This window comes from Callorhinchus milii, unplaced genomic scaffold, assembly GCF_018977255.1.
Source record: "Callorhinchus milii isolate IMCB2004 unplaced genomic scaffold, IMCB_Cmil_1.0 Scaffold4, whole genome shotgun sequence".
Lineage (NCBI taxonomy): Eukaryota > Metazoa > Chordata > Chondrichthyes > Chimaeriformes > Callorhinchidae > Callorhinchus > Callorhinchus milii.
The window spans coordinates 64,750,695-64,774,043 of NW_024704745.1; the positions used below are offsets into that span (position 1 = coordinate 64,750,695).

The 23,349-nt window shown below is 44.7% G+C and overlaps 1 protein-coding gene across 1 annotated transcript in view; it reads right to left on the reverse strand.

Moving 5' to 3' along the window:
* gucy1a2 (guanylate cyclase 1, soluble, alpha 2) overlaps window positions 1–22,070 on the reverse strand; it is a 68,940-nt gene extending 46,870 nt beyond the window's left edge. Inside the window, 3 exon segments of the mRNA XM_042334399.1 lie at window positions 5,213–5,331; window positions 15,088–15,149; window positions 21,879–22,070. Of these exon segments, the coding sequence (XP_042190333.1) occupies window positions 5,213–5,331; window positions 15,088–15,149; window positions 21,879–22,070 (373 nt within the window).
* Window positions 22,071–23,349: the final 1,279 nt, after the last annotated feature.

Consider the following 23,349-nt stretch of genomic DNA (forward strand, 5'->3'; position numbering starts at 1 on the left):
TTGCAAAGCTTTCAGTTTACAAATGCTTTCAGTCAACACATTTCACAGTGCAAAAGCAACAACCTTTGTATAAAAAGATGTACAGTGTTAAAATTAATGGGCTGGAGGGCTCTCCCTCCTGCAGTTTTGTTTATGATCCTGCTAATGAGGACAAGGAGGCAGAGGGAGCCCTGGTCGCCATCTGTGACCAGGGCTCCCTCTGCCATCCTCATCCTCCTTGACCTCTCTGCTGCCTTTGACACCGCTGACCACTCTATCCTCATTCACCGCCTCTCCTCTCACCTCAAGCTTCACGGTTCTCATAGAATCATACAGCACAGATGAAGGCCATTCGGCCCATCGTGTCTGTGCCGGCTCTTTGAAAAGAGCTATCCAAATAAATCCCACTCCCCCACTCTCTGCCTATAGCCCTGCAAACTTGTCCTCCCCAAATAATTATCTAATTCTCTCTTAAAAGTTGTTGAATCGGCTTCCACCACATTACAGGGAATGCATTCTGTCCTTCACACCCTCTCCATTTCATGTCCACACTGTCCCATGCGGCGTTCCTCAGGGCACTATACTTGGTCCCCTCCACTTCAACATCTATATGCTCCCTCTTGGTGACATCATCCACGGACTTGGGGTCAACTTCCACATGTATGTGGATGACACCCACCTTACCTCTCTGCCTCCCCATTTGACTCCAGGACCACTGCTGTCCTGACAGAATGTCTGTCAGACATCAAGTCCTGGATGAGAACTAACTTTCTTCAGTTGAACGTCAACAAGACCGAGGCTCTCCTCATTGGCTCAAGTCAGCACCTCCACACCTCAGGCACTGACAGCATCACCATCCGTGTATGCACGTACCACTTACCAAGCCAGTCCAGAACCTTGGTGTCTTGTTTGACCCTCAACTATCCTTTCTATCCCACATCTGTGCCATGACCAGCTCTGCCTTCCACCACCTCTCAACGTTGCCTGGCTCCACCACTGTTTCACACCGCAGGCCGCCGAGATCCTCATACAAGCATTCCTAACATCTAGGCTTGACTATGCAAACTTCTTGCTTGTCAGCCTCCCCAACTCCACTGGCTCCCCATTACACAAGGGATACAGTTCAACATCCTGGTCCCCACCTTCAAAGCCCTCCAAGACCCTATCCCTGCGACCCCCTAAGCCCCTACCATCCTACCCACTCCCTCCGCTCAGCGGGCTCTGGGCATCCCCCACCTTCCCAACCCCACCATTGGCGAGCGGGCCTTCTGCCACTCTGTCCCCCCCTCTGGAACTCCATCCCGCAGTCCCTCCACCTCGCCCCCTCCCTTGCCTCCTTCAAGACCCATCTCAAGACCCTGCGCTTCGACTGTGCTTTCGATCACCCTGCTTCCCCCCTTGCCCTCCATGCTCCCCATTCCTGACCCCCAACTTGGGTCTGAAACAAGTCCTCCCAATGTGAAAGGCGCTATACAAATGTAATTTTATTGTTGTTGTAATAAGCACAATTGGTGAGGATTATTTTCTCAACTGATCTACAAAAGATTTAATGGCCTGTGCGAGTTATGCATCTGCCTGACAGTAAAACAACCCCAATGTTTCTCTAATTTAACCACTTTCTTTGGGGTGAAGTTTGCAGCATTTCAAAACTATTCAAAAATTCTTGCCCTTTTTTGTGTTAAACATTAAGCAGCCACAAGGTAGCAGCGTCCCTCCCACAGACTGAAGCTTTCGGACATTGAATGGCCACCACATTGCATGTGGCAACGTTAAACTTATCTACGTCTTTTATTATTTGCTTTTCAGTTAAGACAAATGAAATCTGCACTCTCACCGGGCCACAGACTTACTTTTTATGGTTTGAGCCGAGCTCAAACTCAAACAGAAGTCAGGCGACAGTAATAGGAGTGGTTGTGATATCTCACATTGCTAAATATAGGGTAACCCCATTATAACGCAGTGATCTGGGTTTAGAAGCTCAGAGTCCTGCATTAAATCAAAGTATGAAAGAATATCTGGGACGCTACCTTGCATGGGGGGGGCGCTATATAAATGCAAGTTGTTGTCATTGTTGGTGGTGTTGTCGTCTGAGTTACATGTCGGGAAGTCACTGCTGATGTCACTTCCTGCAGACTGAAGTGTACACTTTTCTCAAGAAACGCATGTGCATTTTTGCTGGAAGTGATGGCACTGGTGAAGGTGATGACCTGGAAGGCGCCATTTTTTAGTCCAAGAAGCTGACTAGTCAGTACCGGAAGTCAGGTGTATCACATCAGCCAGCAAGTATTATTCGGGTTTGCTTTAGTATTTTGTGCACCTCTTCTTTCTGGTACGTGTGCAGAATAGCAAATGAGTCTCACGCTGGATCCCAATTTATAAATGGCACAAAAAATGTTCTGTAAATTCTGCAGTCCTCTTTGCCATTTTCGCTCAGAAGCACAGCCAGAATAGATAGTACAAAAATAGAAATGCCATGTGGTTCCATTGTTCTGCTGAGGCAGCAGCTGAGGCCAATTGTCAGCTCTGTGTGGCATCTCAAGCCACGTCATAAGCTGATTCAAGGTTTTGGGGATAATTTGAAGGATCTTATATCCATAAAAACAAAATATTGTATATGATCTTGGAGCACAGCAATAAGCACATTTGTTCCTCGACAATTCTATTTGTCATTTGAACTTTCCAGGCACAGTTTGGATGAGTTGGATGAGGACACCAGGAGAAACTTCTTTCTCTTTTCAGATAGTGCCATGGGATCTTTAACATCCACCTAAGCAGGCTGGCAGGACCCTCGGTTTAATGTCTCATCTGAAAGACAGCACCGCCAACAATGCACCATACACTGCGCTGGAGAGTCAGTTTAGACTGTACAAGTTCCAAGTCCCGACATGGGCTTGAACCAACAACCTTCTGACTCGGAGGCGAGAGTGTTATTGTAGTCCTAGCCTTCCAGCTGACCAAATAATGACTAGATAATGAGGGAGGTACTCAATGACCTCTTAGGGCTGAGCTGACTCCGAGATGTCATGCTTTGCAACAAATTGTCAGAATCAGGTCAACCCTCTGTGGTGGTCTTGGAGCTGATCAACAAAAGGAATTGGTTAAGGACTGCTGTAAATTTTACTACAGTGTTTCTCACATACATTCCTTGAATCCTTTAAGCTTTACAAATCATTATATCATTTTTCTAATTTCCTCAGAAGTCTTCTCTTTATCGGTTTAATTAAATGTCAGTCTTCACATTTCCCTGTTTTTCCTCTTAACTTAGTTTTGGCTCCTCTTCAGCAGTTTTATATATATATAAGATTATAAATCTGGAGGAATTTACGAAACTTAACATTAATTAAAAGCAAGCCTATCAAATAGCCATGAAAAGCGCAATATAATAATACAAAGAATTTTTAGTATTTACTGATCTACAAAGTTGTTGCTTCACTAGAACTGAATTGCTTGTAACTCAGGGATATTGCTGAAAGAGCTTGTGTGCCTTCAGAATAAATAGTTCAAGGCAGAAATTGTAAGAAGGGAATGAAGAGGATATTCAGTAGCCTTGGAACCTAGGAGGAACATTTGTAAATGCATAATCTACTGCACCTCTGCAAATAAAATAGTTATTGCCAAAAATTATACTGTAATGTATAACTGCCTCGTTGATAGCTCCTAAATCACGCCAGCAATATTTGGCTTCCAATTTTTTTTTTAGAAAGACACCACAGTCCTTTCAAGCATCTGTGGGATTTTGTTCAGGTTTTTTTTTAATAATGAATAAAGTCACGCAAATGGGAACTTTCGCCCATAAAATATATAGTCAACTCACTTTGCAGTATATTCTAAGAAGTGCTTTGAGACTTCTTGAAGATATGATAAGGCCTATATGCAAGGATTACTTTTATTATTATAATTATTATTATTATAACTTCTTCTGGTAATGAAAGCACATGATTCCAACCTGCAGGAAGGCTCCAAGTTGTAATCTACCCCTGGTGCAACATTCAACACATCAGATCCATTTTAATGGATAAAAATCAACAACAAGATTCAACAACAAGATTCCATTTATAAAGCGCCTTTCACGTCAGGAGGACGTCCCAAGGCGCTGCACAGTTGGGTCAGGACCCGAGCAGGGGGAAATGGTTAGGGTAAGGGGAGGGAAGGGAGGGAGCGAGGAGGGGGGAAATGGTCAGGGTGAGGGGAGGGAAGGGAGGGAGCGAGGAGGAGGAAGAGAGTCGAGAGGGGAGCTGAAGGCTCGGTCAAAGAGAAAGGTTTTGAGACCGACCTTAATAATAATAATAATAATCCTTGCATTTGATATAGCGCTTTTCACGTCGGGAGGACGTCCCAAAGCGCTTCACAGAACACACTGTAAAGTGAATTGACCGTATATTTGTGGGTGAACGTGGCAGCCAATTGCGCACAGCAATGTCCCACAAACAGTCGTAGATTGAAAATGACCAATTGTATTATTGTTTTTGTTCTTGGAGGGATTATTATTAGGCGTGTGGAGTAAGGAAACTTGCCCAAGGTTTCGCCCTGCCTGGAATTGAACTCAGGTCCCTCGCTTGCAAAGCGAGTGCTCTAACCACTGAGCTACAGGCCTTGAAGGAGGAGGGAGGAAGCAAGGCGAAGGCACTGGGGGATGGAGTTCCAGAGCCTGGGGGCTGAGAGGCTGAAGGCCCGACCACCGATGGTAGGGCGATTGGGGCGGGGGACGTGGAGCAGACCGGAGCCGGAGGAACGGAGGGTACGGGCAGGTAGGTAGGGGGATAGTAGGTCGGAGAGGTAGGAGGGAGCAAGGCCGTGGATGGCCTTATAGGTGAGGATGAGGATCTTGAAATCAATCCTCTGGGGGATGACTAATCACCTCTTACACTGTCACTGATCTGTATTTCACACTCTTGTTTTAATACAATTCTACTTAGAATGGCCAGCTTCCGGGCCACATCACCCTATGTGTTTCTACGTAATTCAGCCTTTTCTTCTCTCGGAAGTATTTTCCACAATAACTGTAGTACTAGCCCATAGCTGTGCTGTTTTAACAAGGGAGACAGTAATGTTTCAAAATACAGTATCACTAAATAAAGGATAGTCACTTACAAGATTCTGATGTTGCAGTGTTCAATAGCTCCATTGATTCACACAGTAACTTCAACAGCATAAATGTGCTAAGCTATAAATATAGTTGCTGCATTATGGAGCTAACTGAAATAAATAACCTGAAATAACAAATCAGCTTTACCGAGCACATTTGCTGAGCACTGCAAAGCTGCTGAGATGTCTTCAAGCTCCTCAATGACAAAGTGATCCACATAGGAACATCTATTGGATAGCTGTAGATCTCTTTCCAGTTCTCTGTAACTGAAAACAAAATATTAGTTTGTAGCTTTTGACATGTCTGTTTGCCATAAATACTCTTCACTTTCACAGCAATTCCATTATATATACACACGCATACACACATATATAAATTAGTATGTTTACAAAGACAAAAAACAATACTAACTGCACATAGGCAGTCAAGATTGAACCTCCAGCATTTTACAGTGTCAGAGGTTATCTGTTTGCAGCATGATTACAAGTTGCACTTATACAGCATTTTTCATGTAGAATAAAACAACTCAAAGTGACTATTCTCAGCTTAAAGGCCAACTTTGCCAACATTGAAGAAACGCTGCTGATATTTCTTGTTCTTGAATTTTATTTGCTTCTACATGAAGGGAATCAAGTACTTGACAATGTGAGTTCTACAAGGCATTTAATTATAAATCAGGGATTCTTGATGTGGAGACACTATCACTGTCCCAGCTATCACTGAGCCTGAAGCTAAGGCAAAACCACGGCCGATAATATTGCTGAAGCAAGTATTTTAGAAGCAACTACAGACAACTGCTCAAACCATGGTAGTCTACAGTAGTAAAAAGGTTTAGACCCAGGTACGAATGACAATTTGGATGAGGTGGCGGAGAGCAGCCGGCACCAATGATGCAATTACCCCAGCATGGATCAATACCATCAGGGCTTAAGCTATTAGGAGTGGAGAAAATTGGAAGGAGAAAAACAAAGCAAAAAATTGATTTATTCACTTTCAAATATCTCTCATTCCACCTTACCTTTGCAACCTCCTACAACCTCCTACAAACCTACTGCCCCAGCCACTCCTTCCACTCAGAAAAACACTGGCCCACTTATAATATAAATAATAATAAACCTTGCATTTGATATAACACCTTATTACGTCTTCCGAGACATCTCAAAGCGCTTCACAGAATATATTGTATATTTTGTGGGAGTCCTCTGTTGATTTTGCCTCACCAGTGTTGGATGAGCTTTCAGTATTCTGTCCCTGTTCTCTGGAATGCCATCCCAGAGTTTCTCTGCCTTGTTCCTTTCCTCTCCAACTTCAAAACACATCTGAAGACCTACCTTTTTGACTGCACTTTTAGCCGCCTCCCCTCCCACTCCGGCTCGAAATCCCCGTCAATTGAGTGAAGCGCTTTGGGACATCCTCCCAATGTGGAGGAGCTATATAAATGGAAGTTGTTGTGGTTGCTGTAATCTTGGCTCAGCACAGTGAGACATAGAAGAATTGACTGTCACAATGTTTTGATGTGTCCTCAGCACAAGTATGGATCGTGTGCCTAGATTGTAAGACTATAACTGATATGTTTCACCTTACAATGGACTCTCAGTGCCTATTGAACTGATTGAGGGTACAGTGGTTCATCCCATAGCAGCTGGATTAAATCAGAGCTGACCCATAAAACACAATTAAAATGAATCAAATTAACACTTTCTCAGCACTTAAAACCCATCTCTTGAACCGGACTCATGATAACTTCTCCCTTCCTCTCCATCTTGTTCGGGGTCCAACCTCATCTTTGTAAAGTCCTCTAAGATGTTATCTGATATTGTTTAGAGAGTGACCAAGAACTGTAACATAACAACAATTTACATTTAAATAGAGCATTTCACATCGGGAGGACATATAGTTTATAATAATCCCTTCAAAAATAAATAATAATATGTTTGTAGGACACTGCTGTAAGCAATTGGTTTCGCCCACAAAATAACCAGTCAATTCACTTTACAGTATATTCTGTGAAGTACTTTGAGATGTCACAACAACGTGACTTTTTGAGATAATATTTTTATTATCTCACAAAATGTTTGCACAGTTTACAAAGAGCCTGTAACACTGCAGGCTAAATGAAATAACATTGCAATCTAAACAGAGCATGAATTTTCATTCTAATTATAAACATATAGTTCATGAGTAGCGGTGGGGTGGTGGGGAGTGGTTGGTCAAATTTTCTATTGATTTCAATATAACTGTAATATTGTCGAGCAATAACAGACAAGCTTAGGGATCCCAATAATTTGTTTTAGTTCAGTAAGATAGGTTCATAATTCAAAGAAAGCAGAACATTAGCCAGGAAATTAACTTTCTTGAAAAGAGGAAAATTATTCGCTATGCAAAATCATTCACATTATTCTCACCCACTTATTGCCCCTTAAGCAATGATTCTACCATATTCAGCACTACCTGAATGTGAATACTCGCATTTGTTTCTACACATTTATATTTTATTTTCAAAGGTTTCCAGCCTCCAGCATAACTCAAATGATTCATCTCAGCCGTATACAAAAAGAGCAGTGCTAACACGGTATCACTTTAATATAGCTAGGTGGGGATTATCTCTGGTTAATTCTCATGTATGATAGAGAACAAACATTATGGTTTATAATAATAATCTTTGCATTTGATATAGCACCTTTCATATCATGAGGACATCCCAAAGCGCTTCACAGAATATACTGTAAAATGCAAGGATTGTGCAATTGCGCACAGCAATGGCCCACAACCAGACATGGATATTATTTGGGGGATTATTGACGTGGGCACCAGGAGAAACGCTCTTTTCATTTGAATAGTGCCATCTTTAACAGCACCTGAACAGGCTTACAAGACGTTGGTTTAACATCTCACCTGAAGCATGCATAATAATAATAATCCTTGCAGATAGCTTTCATGACCCTCTGGGTCGGGGGTGAGCGGGGTCTCCTTGGAGCTAAGATGATTAAGGTGATATGCTTTGCAAAGGAATAGCAAAATGGAGTCAACCCTCTGTGGCAGAGTAGATCGGTTCCTGAGCCAGGTGGGTCCACAGTGGTCCAAGGCACTTCTGATGACATACTAAACCAGTCCATTGGCAGAACTTGGAGAGACAGATTAATTGGTCTCTAGGAGCAGGATCTTCCCACTCAGCTACTGTATTCCTAATGGTGTAGGTGCATAGATATACAGAATTTTCAGACTGGTTTGGATATTCTTAAGCATGGTGATGAGTTTCAGCATTAAAAAAAACTTGAAGGCCAAAGTCTTAAAGGGTAAGTGGTCCTAGGTGCAGCTCGGCACACAGTGCTTACAATGACAAGTTACGTGGTTTTAGCTGGTTAAGCTCCCGCCGTACTTCAATGCACATTATCAGGCATTGGCAGTCCGAGATGCTACCCGGTGTGAAGGACATTACATAAATGCAAGTTGTTGTTGGGTCTCGCCAACATCCATGCACACCTTAGGGATCCTTCAGCTCTTGTCACCCTCCACTAGGAAGAGAGGGCATATTCCATTGCAGACACAGGGGAATTTATAATGCCTAGTATACATATGTGGAACTCTGTATGGTTTGGACACATTTAAATGCAATGATGGGTTTCCACATATGTCAGACCTGACAAATAGCTTTCTTTGATCACTTTATATTGAACTGTGAAACCTAGGTGAAGGACCAAATAATATATAAGGTCAAAAAGAACAGAAGAAAAGCTGAGATGAATTAAAGAGTTGTGGCAAAGTGACGGCTGCCTTTCCTTTTGAAGCTTATCGATAGAAGGAAATAAAATTTGAGGGACATAAGGAGTTCCACTGTATCCAATAGACTCTAATGCCTTCCAGCCTACCTGCAGCATGAAACTTGCTGATTACTACTAACAAGTGATGTGAGTTGCAAAGGCATCAGTTCCCCGCCCTGCAGTCCAAACATTTTACCACCGTCTCCCAGTGAACTGTGATAACAGGATCTTCAAAATCTTGTAAAGAACTATTTAATCCACATATCAGAGAGGGACATTGAAAATAACAATAAACCCAGGCTCAGATGCACTTTTTCTCCCTTCGTTACTGGTTCTTTGGGAGGTGTCTGCCTGGCTCAGTTAGAAGCACTCGCAAGGCTGTGAGTTCCAAGCCCCACATTGGGTCTTTGAACTCATAGTCCAGGCTGACATTCCAACTATGAGTTCAAAGACCTGAGAAGGAAAGAGCTGCTTTGTGAGAAATACCGTCCTTCAGATAAGACACAAACTGAGATCCCATCTACCTGTTCAGGTGGACATTAAATAACCCATAGCCATATCAGTAAAGAAATATCTGTTTCCCTTGGTGTCCTTGGTGTTTATTACCGGATAAAATTGTTTATTCGCTTCATGGCTGGTTGTAAGATTTTGCTGTGTGCAAATTTGTTTCCATATTCACTTACACTCACTGAACTCAACAATAAATCCTGTTAAGCACTTTGAGGAGTTTCAGTGATGTGATAGGCGCTATATCAAATGCAAGGATTATTATTATATTATTCCCCTTATCTATAATAATCTTAGCATGTGGTACAGTGTATTTTACATTGGGAGGGCATCCAAAAGTTCATTACAAAATTTACTGTAAAGAATAATAGTTTGCAGGCAAACTTAGGAGCCAATTTGTGCACAGCTGCCATGAAGTGAATTATTTTCAAATAGTGCCATGAGATTTTTAACACCCATTGGAAGAGGCAAATTGGTTTGGCCTCAATCCTCTACACTCCATTCCAGAAAGCTGTGAGTGTTTTCTAATGAGTTTTATTCTAGAACAGAGGTAGCTCTGCTTTGAATGATTGATATAAACAAAAGGCTAACCCAGTTCTTTACAATTAAATTCCAGAAATAACACTGGAACAGTAGTATATATTGTTCAGCCAGGGGCTTGACACAGACTAATAGCAGATATTTGTGCACTGAGATACAAGGCACAAGTAATCTAGCTCAAGGTGGCTTCATTCACCCAGTTGAGCTATTTTCCCAAATTATTCTCAACAGTAAATGGTATCACCACAGACAGATTGGTTTATGAACAGTCACAACTTGCAAGAAAACTCAAAGAGTGAATACAGAGAAAGGCATAGCGTACAGGCAAGAAGAGATTAAACACCCATAATTTCACCTAACCTTAGCTTGTAAGATTCATTTTGTCTTAAAATCTAACATCATGCACAATTGTAGTAACTGCATTCTTAAATTCAATCTTAGTTTCGAAGCTGGATTTCCATAGTTTTTAAAAGAACTGGCTTCCAAATTCTGATTAAATTGAAGAATTTTCTGCAATTCTGCATGACTGTAAGTTTCAGGATAAAGGAGTCTAACAAGCTAAAGACTAGGCAGAATTTGTGGGCCTCCGAGAAAGGAAATGTTATCACAAGACCACAAGATTGGTTTGGATGAAGATGTCCTTCAGTCCATCTGTACTCATGCTTCCAGAAAACACATCCTATAATCCCCTCAACACTGCATCGAGCTGCTTTTTAAATTCATCCAGAGTGGGCATAGTCGCCGAAGGCACGGCCACCAATGGTGAGGCAGAGAAGTCGGGGGACATGCAGCAGACAAGAGGAGGGGGCAGGCAGAGGAGTGGGGTATGAGCCGTACTAATATTGTATTAGAATTAATAACCCACAGTCCAATTGTACTGGAATGGGTAACACTGAGTCTATTCTATTGGCATTAGTAATGTTGCTATCTTTAGTCCCATTGTATTGGTATTAATGAGTATCATTGTACAAGTCCAATATTAATAATACTTAGTAATTGCACTGGTATTATTTGAACTTAGTTCCATTGCCCTGTTATTAACAACATTCAGTCTATTTGTACTGGCAAAAAACTTCCTGCTTTTATTCTAATTGGAACATTGCCTTTTGCAGAGTCAAACTTATTTATACATCAACTCTTCAAATCTATTCTTCTGGTGCTTGATTTTGTAATTGTAATTGTGGCTAATAATCATTTCATCATTACTGTTCAGCAGCTATGTGCACTACTACTATATAAGTCTAACATGGGTTGCTCTGTAACTAGACGTATCTTGTTCAATTTTCTCCACCGTGAGTTGGCTATCTTTAGTTCAGTTGGAAGACTGTAATTTGAATGCTAAAATTAGCTATTGTCTTTTAGTCTTCTGCACGTTCATAATTGTTTTACTCGAAAGTTTACGCCACGAGAGAGTTGAATACTTCAACTTTGTTTTTTTACCTTCAGTTGTCAACCGGTGATATTAAAGACACAGCACAGGATTTTCTTCCTGTATTTAAATAGAATTTCGGTCATTTCTTCAACAACAACAAGATTCCATTTATAGAGCGCCTTTCACGTCGGGAGGACGTCCCAAGTTGCTGGACAGTTGGGTCAGGACCCGAGCAGGGGGGAAATGGTCAGGGTGAGGCGAGCGAGGAGGGGATAGAGAGTCGAGAGGGGAGCTGAAGACACGGTCAAAGAGAAAGGTCAGTGGAGGCGAGCGAGGGTGGGAGTGATGTGGTCGCGAAGCCTGGTGCGGGACAGTACACGAGCTGCAGAGTTCTGAATGACCTGCAGCTTGTGGAGGGAGGTGCCGGGAAGGCCGGCGAGGAGAGAGTTCCCATAGTCCAGCCTTGAGGTGATAAAGGCGTGGACCAGAGTTTCAGCAGCGTGAGGGGTGAGGTAGTGCCGTAGTCTGGCGATGTTTCGGAGGTGATGGAAGGCGGTGCCAGTTGTGGTGCGGATATGAGGAAGAAAGGAAACTCCGGGTCGAACAGAACCCCGAGGTTCCTGACGGCTTTGAGAGGTGGAGAGTGCAGCCTTGGATGCTGATGCTGTCAGCGCCTGAGGTGCTGAGGTGCTGACGTGAGCCAATCAGGAGGGCCTCAGTTTTGCGCACGTTGAGCTGAAGAAAGTTGTCTCTCGTCCAGGACTCGATGTCGGACAGGCAGCTGTCAGGACATCGGTGGTCGTGGAGTTGAGGGTAGAGGAGGAAAGGTAGAGTTGGGTGTCATCCGCATACATGTGGAAGTTAATCCCATGTCTGCGGATGATGTCACCAAGGGGGAGCATATAGAGGGTGAAGAGGAGGGGACCGAGGACAAAGCCCTGAGGGACACCACACGAGACAGTGCGGGGGTTGGAGGAAAAGCCGTTTGTGGAAACAAAATGAAGACGGTGGGAGAGGTAAGATCTAAACCACTCAAGGACAGGGCCTTGAAGGTTGAGGTGGGAGGACAAGCGGTGGAGGAGGACAGCATGGTCGACCGTATCGAATGCTGCCGATAGGTCGAGGAGGACGAGGAGGCAGAGGGAGCCCTGGTCGCAGATGGTCAAGATGTCATTGGTGACCTTGACCAGGGCGGTTTCTGTGCTATGGGCAGCACGGAAACCCGACTGAAGGGGTTCGAATAATGAATGGGTGGAGAGGAAAGAGCGCAGCTGGGAGGCGACAACTCTTTCAAGGACCTTGGACAGGAAGGGGAGGTTGGAGATGGGCCGGTAGCTTGATAGCTGCGACGCATCAAGGGAGGGTTTTTTCAAAGTGGGAGTGATGATGGCAGTTTTTAGGGGAATGGGAACAGAGCCAGAGGAGAGGGACAGGTTGATGATGTTTGTGATAAATGGGGCAAGGAGGTGGAGTTGGGAGATAAGGAGTGGAGTGGGGATGGGGTCCAGGGAGCAGGTGGTGGATTTCAGGGACAGGATGAGTTTGGTGACAGAGGGTGGGGAAACAGGTTCGAAGGTGTGTAGGGGAGGATGGGTAGGTCAGAGTGTGGGAGGGAAGGGGTTGGGGTTGGGTGGAAGTTGGAGGGGGAGTGACCGCGGAGCGGATTCCCTTGATTATGGATTCAAGGAAATCCAGCATCTCCTCGCAGTGAAGGTTGGAGGAGATGACCTGGTGGCGGGGGGGATGGAGGAGTCGGGATGTGGTAAAAAACAGAAGCCTGGGGTTGTTCTTCGCCTCCAGGATTATCCTGGAGTAGATGGACGACTTGGCCGGGGCTAGAGTGGAGCGGTAGATTTTGAGGAGGTCCAGCCAGATTTGTCGGTGGACCGTTAGGCCAGATTTGAGCAGGTGCGTTCAGCGGCCCGCACCTGGCTCTTCAGTGAGCGGAGGTGGGTGGTGAACCAGGGGGAGGAGCGAGAGTAGGAGACAGTACGGGAGGTGATGGGGGCAAGAGTGTCGAGTGTGGAGGAGAGGGTGTTGTGGAGGAGGGTGAGAGCAGAAGAGGGGTCAGTGAGGGTTGAAGGCCAGAGGGAGAGGAGTTCAGAGGACTCCAAGGCAGCGGTTTGGGATTGTGGGGGTAACTTCTTCCAGGGGCGGTAGAAGATGGTGGTGGGTCTGGTGGAGGTGGGGAAAAGGGTGGAGGTGGTAAAGGAGGTGATGTGGTGATCGGAGACGGCCTCGTCGGTAATGGTGACATCCGAGACACTGAGGCCCCAGGTGATCACCAAATCAAGTGGGTGGCCGTGACTGTGAGTGGCGGAGTTGATGTGGAGGGAGAGGTTGAGCGAGGAGAGGAGGGAGGAGACGTCTGAGGAGATGGAGCAGGAGGGTCTGAAGTGCAGGTTGAAGTCGCCCAGGATGATGAGGCGATCAGAGCAGAGGCAGAGAGATGCAAGTAGGGTAGAAATATTGGAGATGAAGGTGGGAGAGGTTTTAGGGGGTCGGTAAAGGAGGAGGATTTTGAGTGGGAGGAAGGAGGGGTGGGAGAGGGTGAGGTGCTCAAAAGAGGGGAAAGAGCCAGAGGAGTAGGAGGATAGGGCAAGTGGTGTCAAGTTCTCCCTCAGGCATCGTTGCCGTGACTGAGAGGGTGGGACAACCAAACCGCTCACAGCTCAGTGTCAAAGCGAGTCTTTAACCAGATGCTCGGAGATGTGTGGGAATCAGTGATTTTCCCATGGCCTGGGGTGAAGAGACCAGTCTCTTCATGAGTGCCTCTCCCTAACGGTTCCATTGTTATCAGAATCTCATTATGTGGGCAATCGTGAGAACCAATCTCTGTCCTACCCCTGGACTGCACAATGAGACTTAGTTTGCAGTTAAGATTTGATATTTCCATTCCACTTTCAAACCATTAACTAGTATTGAGTGTTTAGATGAATTTATGTTCATTGGTCACTACAGAGTTCTAATTATTGACCTTTTACATCAGTACAAATACGAGTTATTAAGCAGTCATTATAGTAATCTTTGCATTTGATATAGCGCCTTATCATATCATTGAGATGTCTCAAGGTGCTTCATAGAATATACTGTAAAGTGTTTAACTGTATATTTTGTGGGTGAAACAAGGTAGCTAATTGCGCACAGCAGTGTCCCACAAACGTTCGTGGATTGAGTGACCAAATTACTATTTTTTTAAAAAGGGATGATTACACCCAGAAAGCAATCTACTAATCGACCAACAGCCAGGTTCCTACTTACTGCTTGGTAAATAGAATAAGAAGAGAATAAGAACAAAATAAGAATAATGAAACGGTCAATTAAAAATAAAATTTAAAAATTCACCCTAAATGTTGGACACAAATTTTCTGAACACAAATTATGACAATATAATGTACTGTACATTCAGCAAGTGTAGATGATACTTACAACTATATGAATATTTGCTAATTTGTCTATATAGTCACTGTGCATAGTGCATGGTTTATGGTGGATCAGAAGAGTAAAAGTTCGCTTAATCGTGACTTTCAGTATGAATACAGACCATGAATATGGGGCCTCACGATTCTTCTGGCTTGGTGGGTTTTAAGCAGGCGGTGTCAGGAAAGTTACCAAAGAGTTAACTGACTTGTGGTGTAACTACATTACTTTTTGATCTTTCAATGTCAGCTCTTCCTATCATTGTGAAGCTCAATTCATCAACCATTGGATTGGTCTCCCACTAATAGGGAATGTGAACTGGGATTAAACCGTTGTGAGACAGTTTAGCTTTACTCTACAAACAATGTCTTGTCTCAGTAGTAATCCTATTGCATTTGTACTTCAATGCTGTTTACACTTACCTTATGACTTGAAGCTCAAAGTAATGCTGTGTTCTCTGAAGTGCCTTCTGTAATGTCTGTGGCTGTATCAATAAGATAATACAATACAGTAAAACTCATTGGTAACAAACAATAGCAGCAAAGGCAAACTAAATACATGTTGTATACAAGATCACAAGTAAGCGTCCGATGAAGAATTCCCTTTGGCCCAATTGATCTGAACCTCCCAGAATAACCACACTACCATTACTGCATCAAGCTGTTTTTTTTAAATAGTCCCAAGTACCTCCCCTGGTAACCTATTCCAACTTTTGAGTACTGTCTGTTTAGAGAAATGCTGCATAGTGTGTGTCCTCACATAGACTTTTACAATCCTAACCTGCTATAAATTCAAATGAATATTTTTTTGAATCATTTTATTTGTTTTTTTGCAAAAGAGAACGGACAATTTAAAATGTTATGACATTAACACCTGTGAAATGCGCTGGTCTTCCTCAGGAAAATGTGTTAAAAATATTTCTTACCTCCCCCAGTCTTTCCTTCTTTCTACATTTTCCAATAAAATGCCCCTTTTATTGTGAAGAGGATTCTCTGCAAAAATAATAATAATAATTCTTGCATTTGTTATAGCGCCTTATGATGTCATTGAGACTTCTCAAAGCGCTTCACAGAATATATTGTAAAATAGATTGACTGTGTATTTTGTAGGTGAAATGTGCACAAGCAGTGTCCCACAATCAGTTGCAGATTGATGGACCACATTTTTTTTTGAGAAACTATTACCCACGGAAACTGATCATCCAATCGACTAACATCCGTGTTCCTACTTACTGCTGGGTAAACAGAGGGGTGAGCAACAAGGAAACATGCCTAAGTTTTCAGGTCCTCCCAGTGCCTTGGGATGTCCTCCCGACGTGAAAGGCCCTATACAAATGTAATCTTGTTATTGTTTGCGAGGTGAGTGTACTAACCAATACGCTATAAGACTCCACAATGTTATAAGTCCGTGCCACCAGGTTGCTAAATTTTAAGACGTTCCCCAGAGACTGGAAAAGCCAAGCATCACAATCACACCAGGGCCAAGTGGCTCAATGACAATTCTTCAACAGGTACATTTTGTTACTGAGAATCGCAACATTGAGTTAATAGGAACATTTAGGCTTAAATTCCATCTAGTTTTAGTTTAAGGTTATTGTGTCTTAAAATGTAAGATGGCGGAGAATCGTCAAAAATCCTTAAATTTTGTCTTAATTTTAAAACTGATTCTTTATAAGAACTGTGGAGAATTAGCTTCCAAATTCAAACTGAATTTAAAACTTTCCACAATTTTGTGCTATCTTAAAATTTAAAACGAAATGACACTCGGGCCTAAAAGAACTTTCCTAATAATTTTACATGAATGTTACCAAATATCTCACAATTTGAATTTGTAAAGTAAATCGTGTTAAATGCGTCAATCCCTCGGCATAGAATATAATACAATTAATATAAACCTTCCATCTCTTATAAATGAATCCGAGCCATCAAAAAAACATTGGCCCCCAAAGCATGAATAATCAACCAATACCAATGTTATTGCTTGCTGGAGTTGTCCACTTCCCCCAAGAGGGCTATGTAAACAGGAATGTAATGAAAATGACTTGGAAATAAACGCTGAAAGCAGCACAAGAGAATATTTAATTGGAAAACTGATGGAGAAAAATGAGTCTGAATAATGTGGTTGTTCCTGCAGCAAGTATTCTAGCTTATCCGACACAATTGTCCTAGCTTGTATAAGATAACACACAGTACCAGACTGTGTGTTATCTTATACATAGGTACTAGGTACCAAAATCAGTAATACCACCCAGAAAAGCAAACAGGTGAAGTAAAATTCCACAACTGCTCTATTTATTTAGGATTTCAGAGTGTCCAGAATTTGATGCCGTTCACACCAGTGATGCTGTTGTGAATGTATGGCATTCCGGGATTCTGTTTATTTTTTGTTCATGTGGGAATGTTTCTGTCAGTACCTGGAAATGTTTTGTAATTTTTTAAAATAATTAACCATTTAACCAGTGCCCTCTGAGCAGAGGGAGCAGGCAGGTTGATATGGTTATAGTAAGTCACAGAGATCAGGAGGGGCAAGACCATGGATACCTTTAAAAGTTAGGTTGAGGATCTTCAACTCGATCTTCTGAAGGATGGGAAGCCAGTGAAATCGGGCGAGGGATGGGGGTGATCAGCTCATGGAGCTTAGTGCAGGGCTCCATTCATAGCGCATACAGTGAAACTTAATTTTGTGACTCTGCAGCCAATTTACATGAAGCAATGTCCCGCAAACAGCCATGAAGTGAATGACCAATTTTATCTCAGGAATTGTTGACCAGGACACCAGAAGAAGCTCCCTTCTCATTTCAAGTCGTGCCTTGGAAACTTTACCATCTACCAGAGCAGGACCTTAGTGTACAGTCTGATTCGAAGGACGGCACCTCCAACAATGCAGAACACCCCCAGCACTGCATTGGAGTGTCAGCCCTAGACTATTTGAGTTCAAAATCCCAACCTGGGTTTAAACCACAGACTCAGGGGCATGATTTCAACTAACTGAGCCAGGCTGACCCCTAACTAATAATAATAATCCTGACAAGTGGCTATTATTCAAGTATGAGCCTTGACAGTAAGTACTGAATAACTTAATGGTTGTTTGGAAAGTATTTTTTATGATCAACCCTCAAACGACACTCAAACACACACAATTTCCAGATTAAACCAATGAGGAGTATGAGCCCGGTCTGATAAAAAAAAACAGTGACACTGATGCCAACTGCTGGCCTGGCTAAGATCAGCAAACTCAACACACGGTGGGAACCTGTTGTCTTCTAGTCTTTATAACTTAGTGCAATGCCACGGGGTGCTTTCAGTCATTAGCCCACAAATTTTAAGGACAACACATTGAAAAGGGTGTGACTGAGCAGTAATTTCTAGGAAATTCTCATGTTCTTAGCTTTAAGATCAAAGTCTTAAAATCTTAAAATGTCTTAGAATATTTTCTGCACAATCTTAAATTTAAGACAATAGGCTTAAGGTTCAAACCAGGATACATTTATTTATGTGTATCGATGGTTCTCGTTATTTAGAAATATACGATGAATCCGTTGAATACAGTTCCCCTTTAAATTGGAAAAGATGTTACAATGTCCTTTAAACCTCTGGGCTTGGTAATTGCTATAGAAATTGTCAGAAATCTATGCAAGGTCTTTCGGTATCACCAAGATTGGGGTAACTAAGCAATTTAAATTTTGTTTTCATTCTGCCTGCACAATGAATCGTCAACATTAAAATAAAAGCAAAACCGAGACTCCTAATTAAAAGGGCTGTGACTTCATGTCTCTGTACTATCTATTACCAATTATAATATATATTATAATCATTATATTTAGTATAGTGCCTTTCATATCAGGAGGACGTCCCAAAGTGTTTCACAGGATATACTGTAAAGTGTAACGACTGCCTTTTGTAGATGAACATGACAGCCAATTTGCACACAGCAATGTCCCACAAAAAGCCACGAGGAAAAGCCATGAAACCACTTAAATCAAATTTTTGGTTAATTCTTCTTAGAGTGACACTGATGGAAATAAAGAACATTTCTGATTGTAATGCCTTCACATCTGCCAAAAGTATATATTCCTGCAGAGGAAAGACAAATAGGCAAAAATAAAGAGTCTGAAAAGGGAATTGACAGAGGTCTTAGGAACATTGGAACAAGACAAGACAATTCAGCCCAGGGAGCCTGATCTGCCATTTATTAGATTTTACAGATAATGCCGATTTTTCTCTACACCACTCAATTCTGTACCTTTACTTCCCAGGTTTCTATCCACTTATCTAACTCCCTTTTAAAGATCTCAATTGATTCTGCCTCTGCACTCTTCTGAAGCAGTGCAATTCCACCTCACAAACCTCTGTGTGAAGAAAGATTTTCTCATCTCACTGCTATCCGCTCTAGCTCTAATTTTATGACTACACCCCCTTGTTTTGGATCCCTCTATTTCTCTCTTTTAACCAATTTTCTTCTCCAAATTTCTCCTCTCCCCTTTTCTCCCTTGACTCAATTTTCCTTCTGCAAGGTATGATTCCACTGGCAACTCTAGTTCATTATCTAAATGGATATTATTCATGTTTTGACAACTTGATAAGGCCCTATATCAAATGCAAGGATTATTGTTATATTAATGTAAATTCCATTCATGAGCTGGTTCTACCATCCAGCTTGATTCCTTTCATTATTTACGACCACTTTGCAAGACAGATCACTTTAGTGTCCCTTTAATTTAAAGTTGTGGTGCCACTGTTCCATTTTGTTAAACATTGCACTGAAAAATATCCAGCATAACAGCACCACATTCAGTGTGAATTTCCCCAAAGCTTTAACCCTAATGTGATTCTTCTTTTAAAAGTTTTGTTTCGATTTGACAGCAGTAACCTCACTTGTGACATTGATACTCCTACTTCTATACTAGTTTCATTCATTTTAATTATATGAATATACACTTGTCCACAAAATATAGTCAATTAACTTTACAGTATATCCTGTGAAGTGTTTTGAGACGTCTCGAAAACGTGACATATATTGCGCTATATCAAATGCAAGGATTATTATTATAATATCCTGAGATATAACTGATGGGTTTCATGCGATACAAATTACCCTCGAAGTAACACACATATTCTGTGTTCATTACAAATTACCTTTGAAGTTAACGGATATATTCTGTGTTCATTACAATCGGTAACAGAGAATTACGATGCAACCATTATAATTATAACAGTAATACCCACCTCTCCTTAACCAGTTTCAGCATTTATTTCGTACCAACCCAAACTATAACAAAGCATGAAATAGTGGTATTCGCTTCCAAATACACAATCAGTCCACTTTACAGTAAAATCCTGGGTAGCATTTTGAGATGTTCTGATGACCTGATGAGGTGCAACATGAATTGCAAGGATTATTACTATTATACTAACATAAAGTCCATTCATTAGCAGACAGTACACTCTGGGTGGCCAGTCATGGAAGGGCTGCCCTCGAATCTCATGCAACTCATAAGAGAGTCAGAGATACGTTGTTGAGATAAACACTTTGAAATGTTGTCTGGATCTTTTTGATGATTTTTTCCAAGAATAATAGCCGTGTCTGCAATCAGGAGAAAAGCCTGGAATGGGGCAGAGAACCCCCACACAGCGCTCTCTCCCCTTCTCTCTCTCTCTCTCTCTCTCTCTCAGTGCTGTTCAATTTCGCATCAGCACAAAGCTCCGCAGTGATCAACGGGATCCGAACCAAAAGTGGACGGTTTCATCCCAACAAAATCTAATGCAAATGCACTGATCAACAGCAACGCAGCAAATTGCAGAGGCGGATGAAACGAACTCAATCCCATTCATTGCATTGCATTGCAATTGCAATTGCATTGCATTTTGCAGTGAGTGGGGGTGAAACTTTACAGGCGATTCGCAGCGGAAGGGACGGGACCCACAGCCACGACCTGTGCGGACCTCTCAGCAACGCTCAAACATTGTTATTATTATTGTTGTTGTTGTTGTTAAACTCTGCGCTGTGCTGAACACCGCGCTTTCCCCTCAACCTGTCACACACACACACACACACACACACAGTACACCCTCACCTGCCCTTCCTGACAGGGCTGCACAGGGCTGTGTGTGTGTGTCAGTGAGGAGGGAGAGAGAGGGAGAGAGAGAATGCAACAATAAAGGGATGACTTTGTGGGGTGAAGTGTGGAGAGAGGAATGAGAAGGGGGGTGAGGGGGTTGGGGTGAGGGAGTTGGGGTTGGGGGGTGAGGGGGTTGAGGGGGGGTTGGGGGGGTGAGGGGTTGGGGGGTGTGGGGATGGTGGGAGGTTGAGGGGGGTTGGGGTTGAGGGGTTGAGGGGGTGGGGGGTTGAGGTTGAGGGCGGTGAGGGGGCTGGGGGCTGGGGGGGTTGGGGGGGTTGAGGGTGAGGGGGTGAGGTTGAGGGCGGTGAGGGGTTGGGAGGTTGGGGTTGAGGGGGTGAGGGGGGTGATGGGGTGAGGGGGTGAGGGGGTTGGGGTGAGGGGGGTGGGGGGTGAGGGGGGTGGGGGGTGAGGGGGTGGGGGGGTGAGGGGGGTGGGGGGGTGAGGGGTGGGGGGGGTGAGGGGTGGGGGGGTGTGGGGGGGGTGAGGGGGTGGGGGGGTGAGGGGGTGAGGGGTTGGGGGGTGAGGGGGTGGGGGTGAGGGGGTGGGGGGGTGGGGGTGGGGAGGGGTGAGGGGGTTGGGGTGAGGGGGTGAGGGGGTGGGGGGTGAGGGGGTGGGGGGGTGAGGGGGTGGGGGTGGGGGGTGAGGGGTGGGGGGTGGGGGGTGAGGGGGGGGGGTGAGGGGGTGGGGGGGTGAGGGGTGGGGGGGGGGGTGAGGGGGTGGGGGGTGGGGGGTGAGGGGTGGGGGGGTGAGGGGGTGGGGGTTGGGTGAGGGGTGAGGGGGTTGGGGTGAGGGGGTGAGGGGTTGGGGTGAGGGGTGAGGGGGGTGGGGGTGAGGGGGTGGGGGGGTGAGGGGGTGGGGGTGAGGGGTGGGGGTGAGGGGTGGGGGTTTGGGGTGAGGGGGTGGGGGGTGAGGGGGGGTTTGGGGGTGAGGGGGTGGGGGGTGGGGTGAGGGGTGGGGGGTGAGGGGTGGGGGGTGGGGGGTGAGGGGGGTGGGGGGTTGGGGGTGGGGGTGGGGGTTGAGGGGGTTGGGGGGTTTGGGGTGAGGGGGTGGGGGGTGAGGGGGGGGGGGGTGTGGGGGTAGTGCTGGTGGCTTTACCGTGGGAGAGGTAAGTTTCCTGATGCTCTCTCCGAGGCAGTCCAGGTTGACCCGCCTGCGGGGGGGGCGCCCGGACCCTGAGCCCTTCCCGTTCCACAAGCGGGAGAAGGGGCAGCGCCCGTCCTCGGGACTCTCCGGGGAACCCGAGCCCGCGGGAGTCGGCGATCCCGACGAAATCTTCCTGTCGGACATCATAGCGGATCCTACACATCAGTCAGTCAGTGAGTGAGTGAGTGAGTGAGAGCAGTGTCAGCAATCACACACCAGCACTGCCATCAGTCAGTCACCAGCAACACATTCTCCCTCTCCCTCCCTCCCTCTCCCTCCTTCCCTCTCTCCAAACAGCTCATTCCTTCCTTCCTGCCTGGTCTGTGGTTATCATCTGACAGCTAACATGCTCTCTCTCTCTCTCTTTCTCTCTCTCTCTCTCCCTCTCTCTTTCTCTCTCTCTCCCTCTCTTTCTCTCCCTCTCTCTTTCTCTCTCTCTCCCTCTCTCTTTCTCTCTCTCTCCCTCTCTTTCTCTCTCACTGCCTCTGAAGCTCTGGGTTATTGCAATCACCTGCTCTCAGACAGACAGTCTGTACTCTCTCTCTCTCTCTCTCTGAATCCCCCCCCCCCAAAAAAAAAATTGTGCCTGAAAAACAGAGAAGACACGTCCTGGGCTCCAGGGCACAGAGACCTCAGCACCAGCCCTCACCCACCCTGCCACCTGCCACCCTACTGCCAGGGGGCTATGTGCACAGACTGCAACTCAATCCATCACCCACCTCCTCCTCCTCTTCCTCCTCCTCCTCCAAAGAGGCTCAGCAACCATTCCAGCCTTACAGATGCTATCCCAAACCCGGCTCTGGAACTCCATCCCCCAGTGCCTTCGCCGCCTCCTCCCTTTCCTCCTTCAAGGCCGGTCTCAAGACCTTTCTCTTCGACCGTGCCTTCAGCTCCCCTCTCGACTCTCTACCCCCTCCTCGCTCTCTCCCTTCCCTCCCCTCACCCTGACCATTTCCCCCCAATGCTCCGGTCCCGACCCAACTGTACAGCGCCTTGGGACGTCCTCCCGACGTGAAAGGCGCTCTATAAATGGAATCTTGTTGTTGTTGTTGTTGCTATTAGCACACAGTGTGGTGGGGGAGGGGGGAGGGAGCCACACTTTCCACCTTCTACCTTTGCTACTTAAAAATGCGCCTAACTCCAACATCACCCCCATTTCGTTCCACCTTCAAAGGCTGTGCTGTGCTGTCAGGCTGGGAGCATTTGCTGGCTAGACTGGATTGCACACACTGTGATAAGATGTCCCTAAGCGTCATATAAGTGTACATTTATTTTTGGGGGGGGGTTAAAAAAGTAGGGAATTGCTGCAGTGCGTGTCGACTAATTCACCTGCTTAATGAGTATCTGAGCAACAGATCACAGCAATGGTTAGTCCAGTAGTTGTGTCTTTCCAAATCGTTTCCCATCCCCAGGGTCCAGTGAG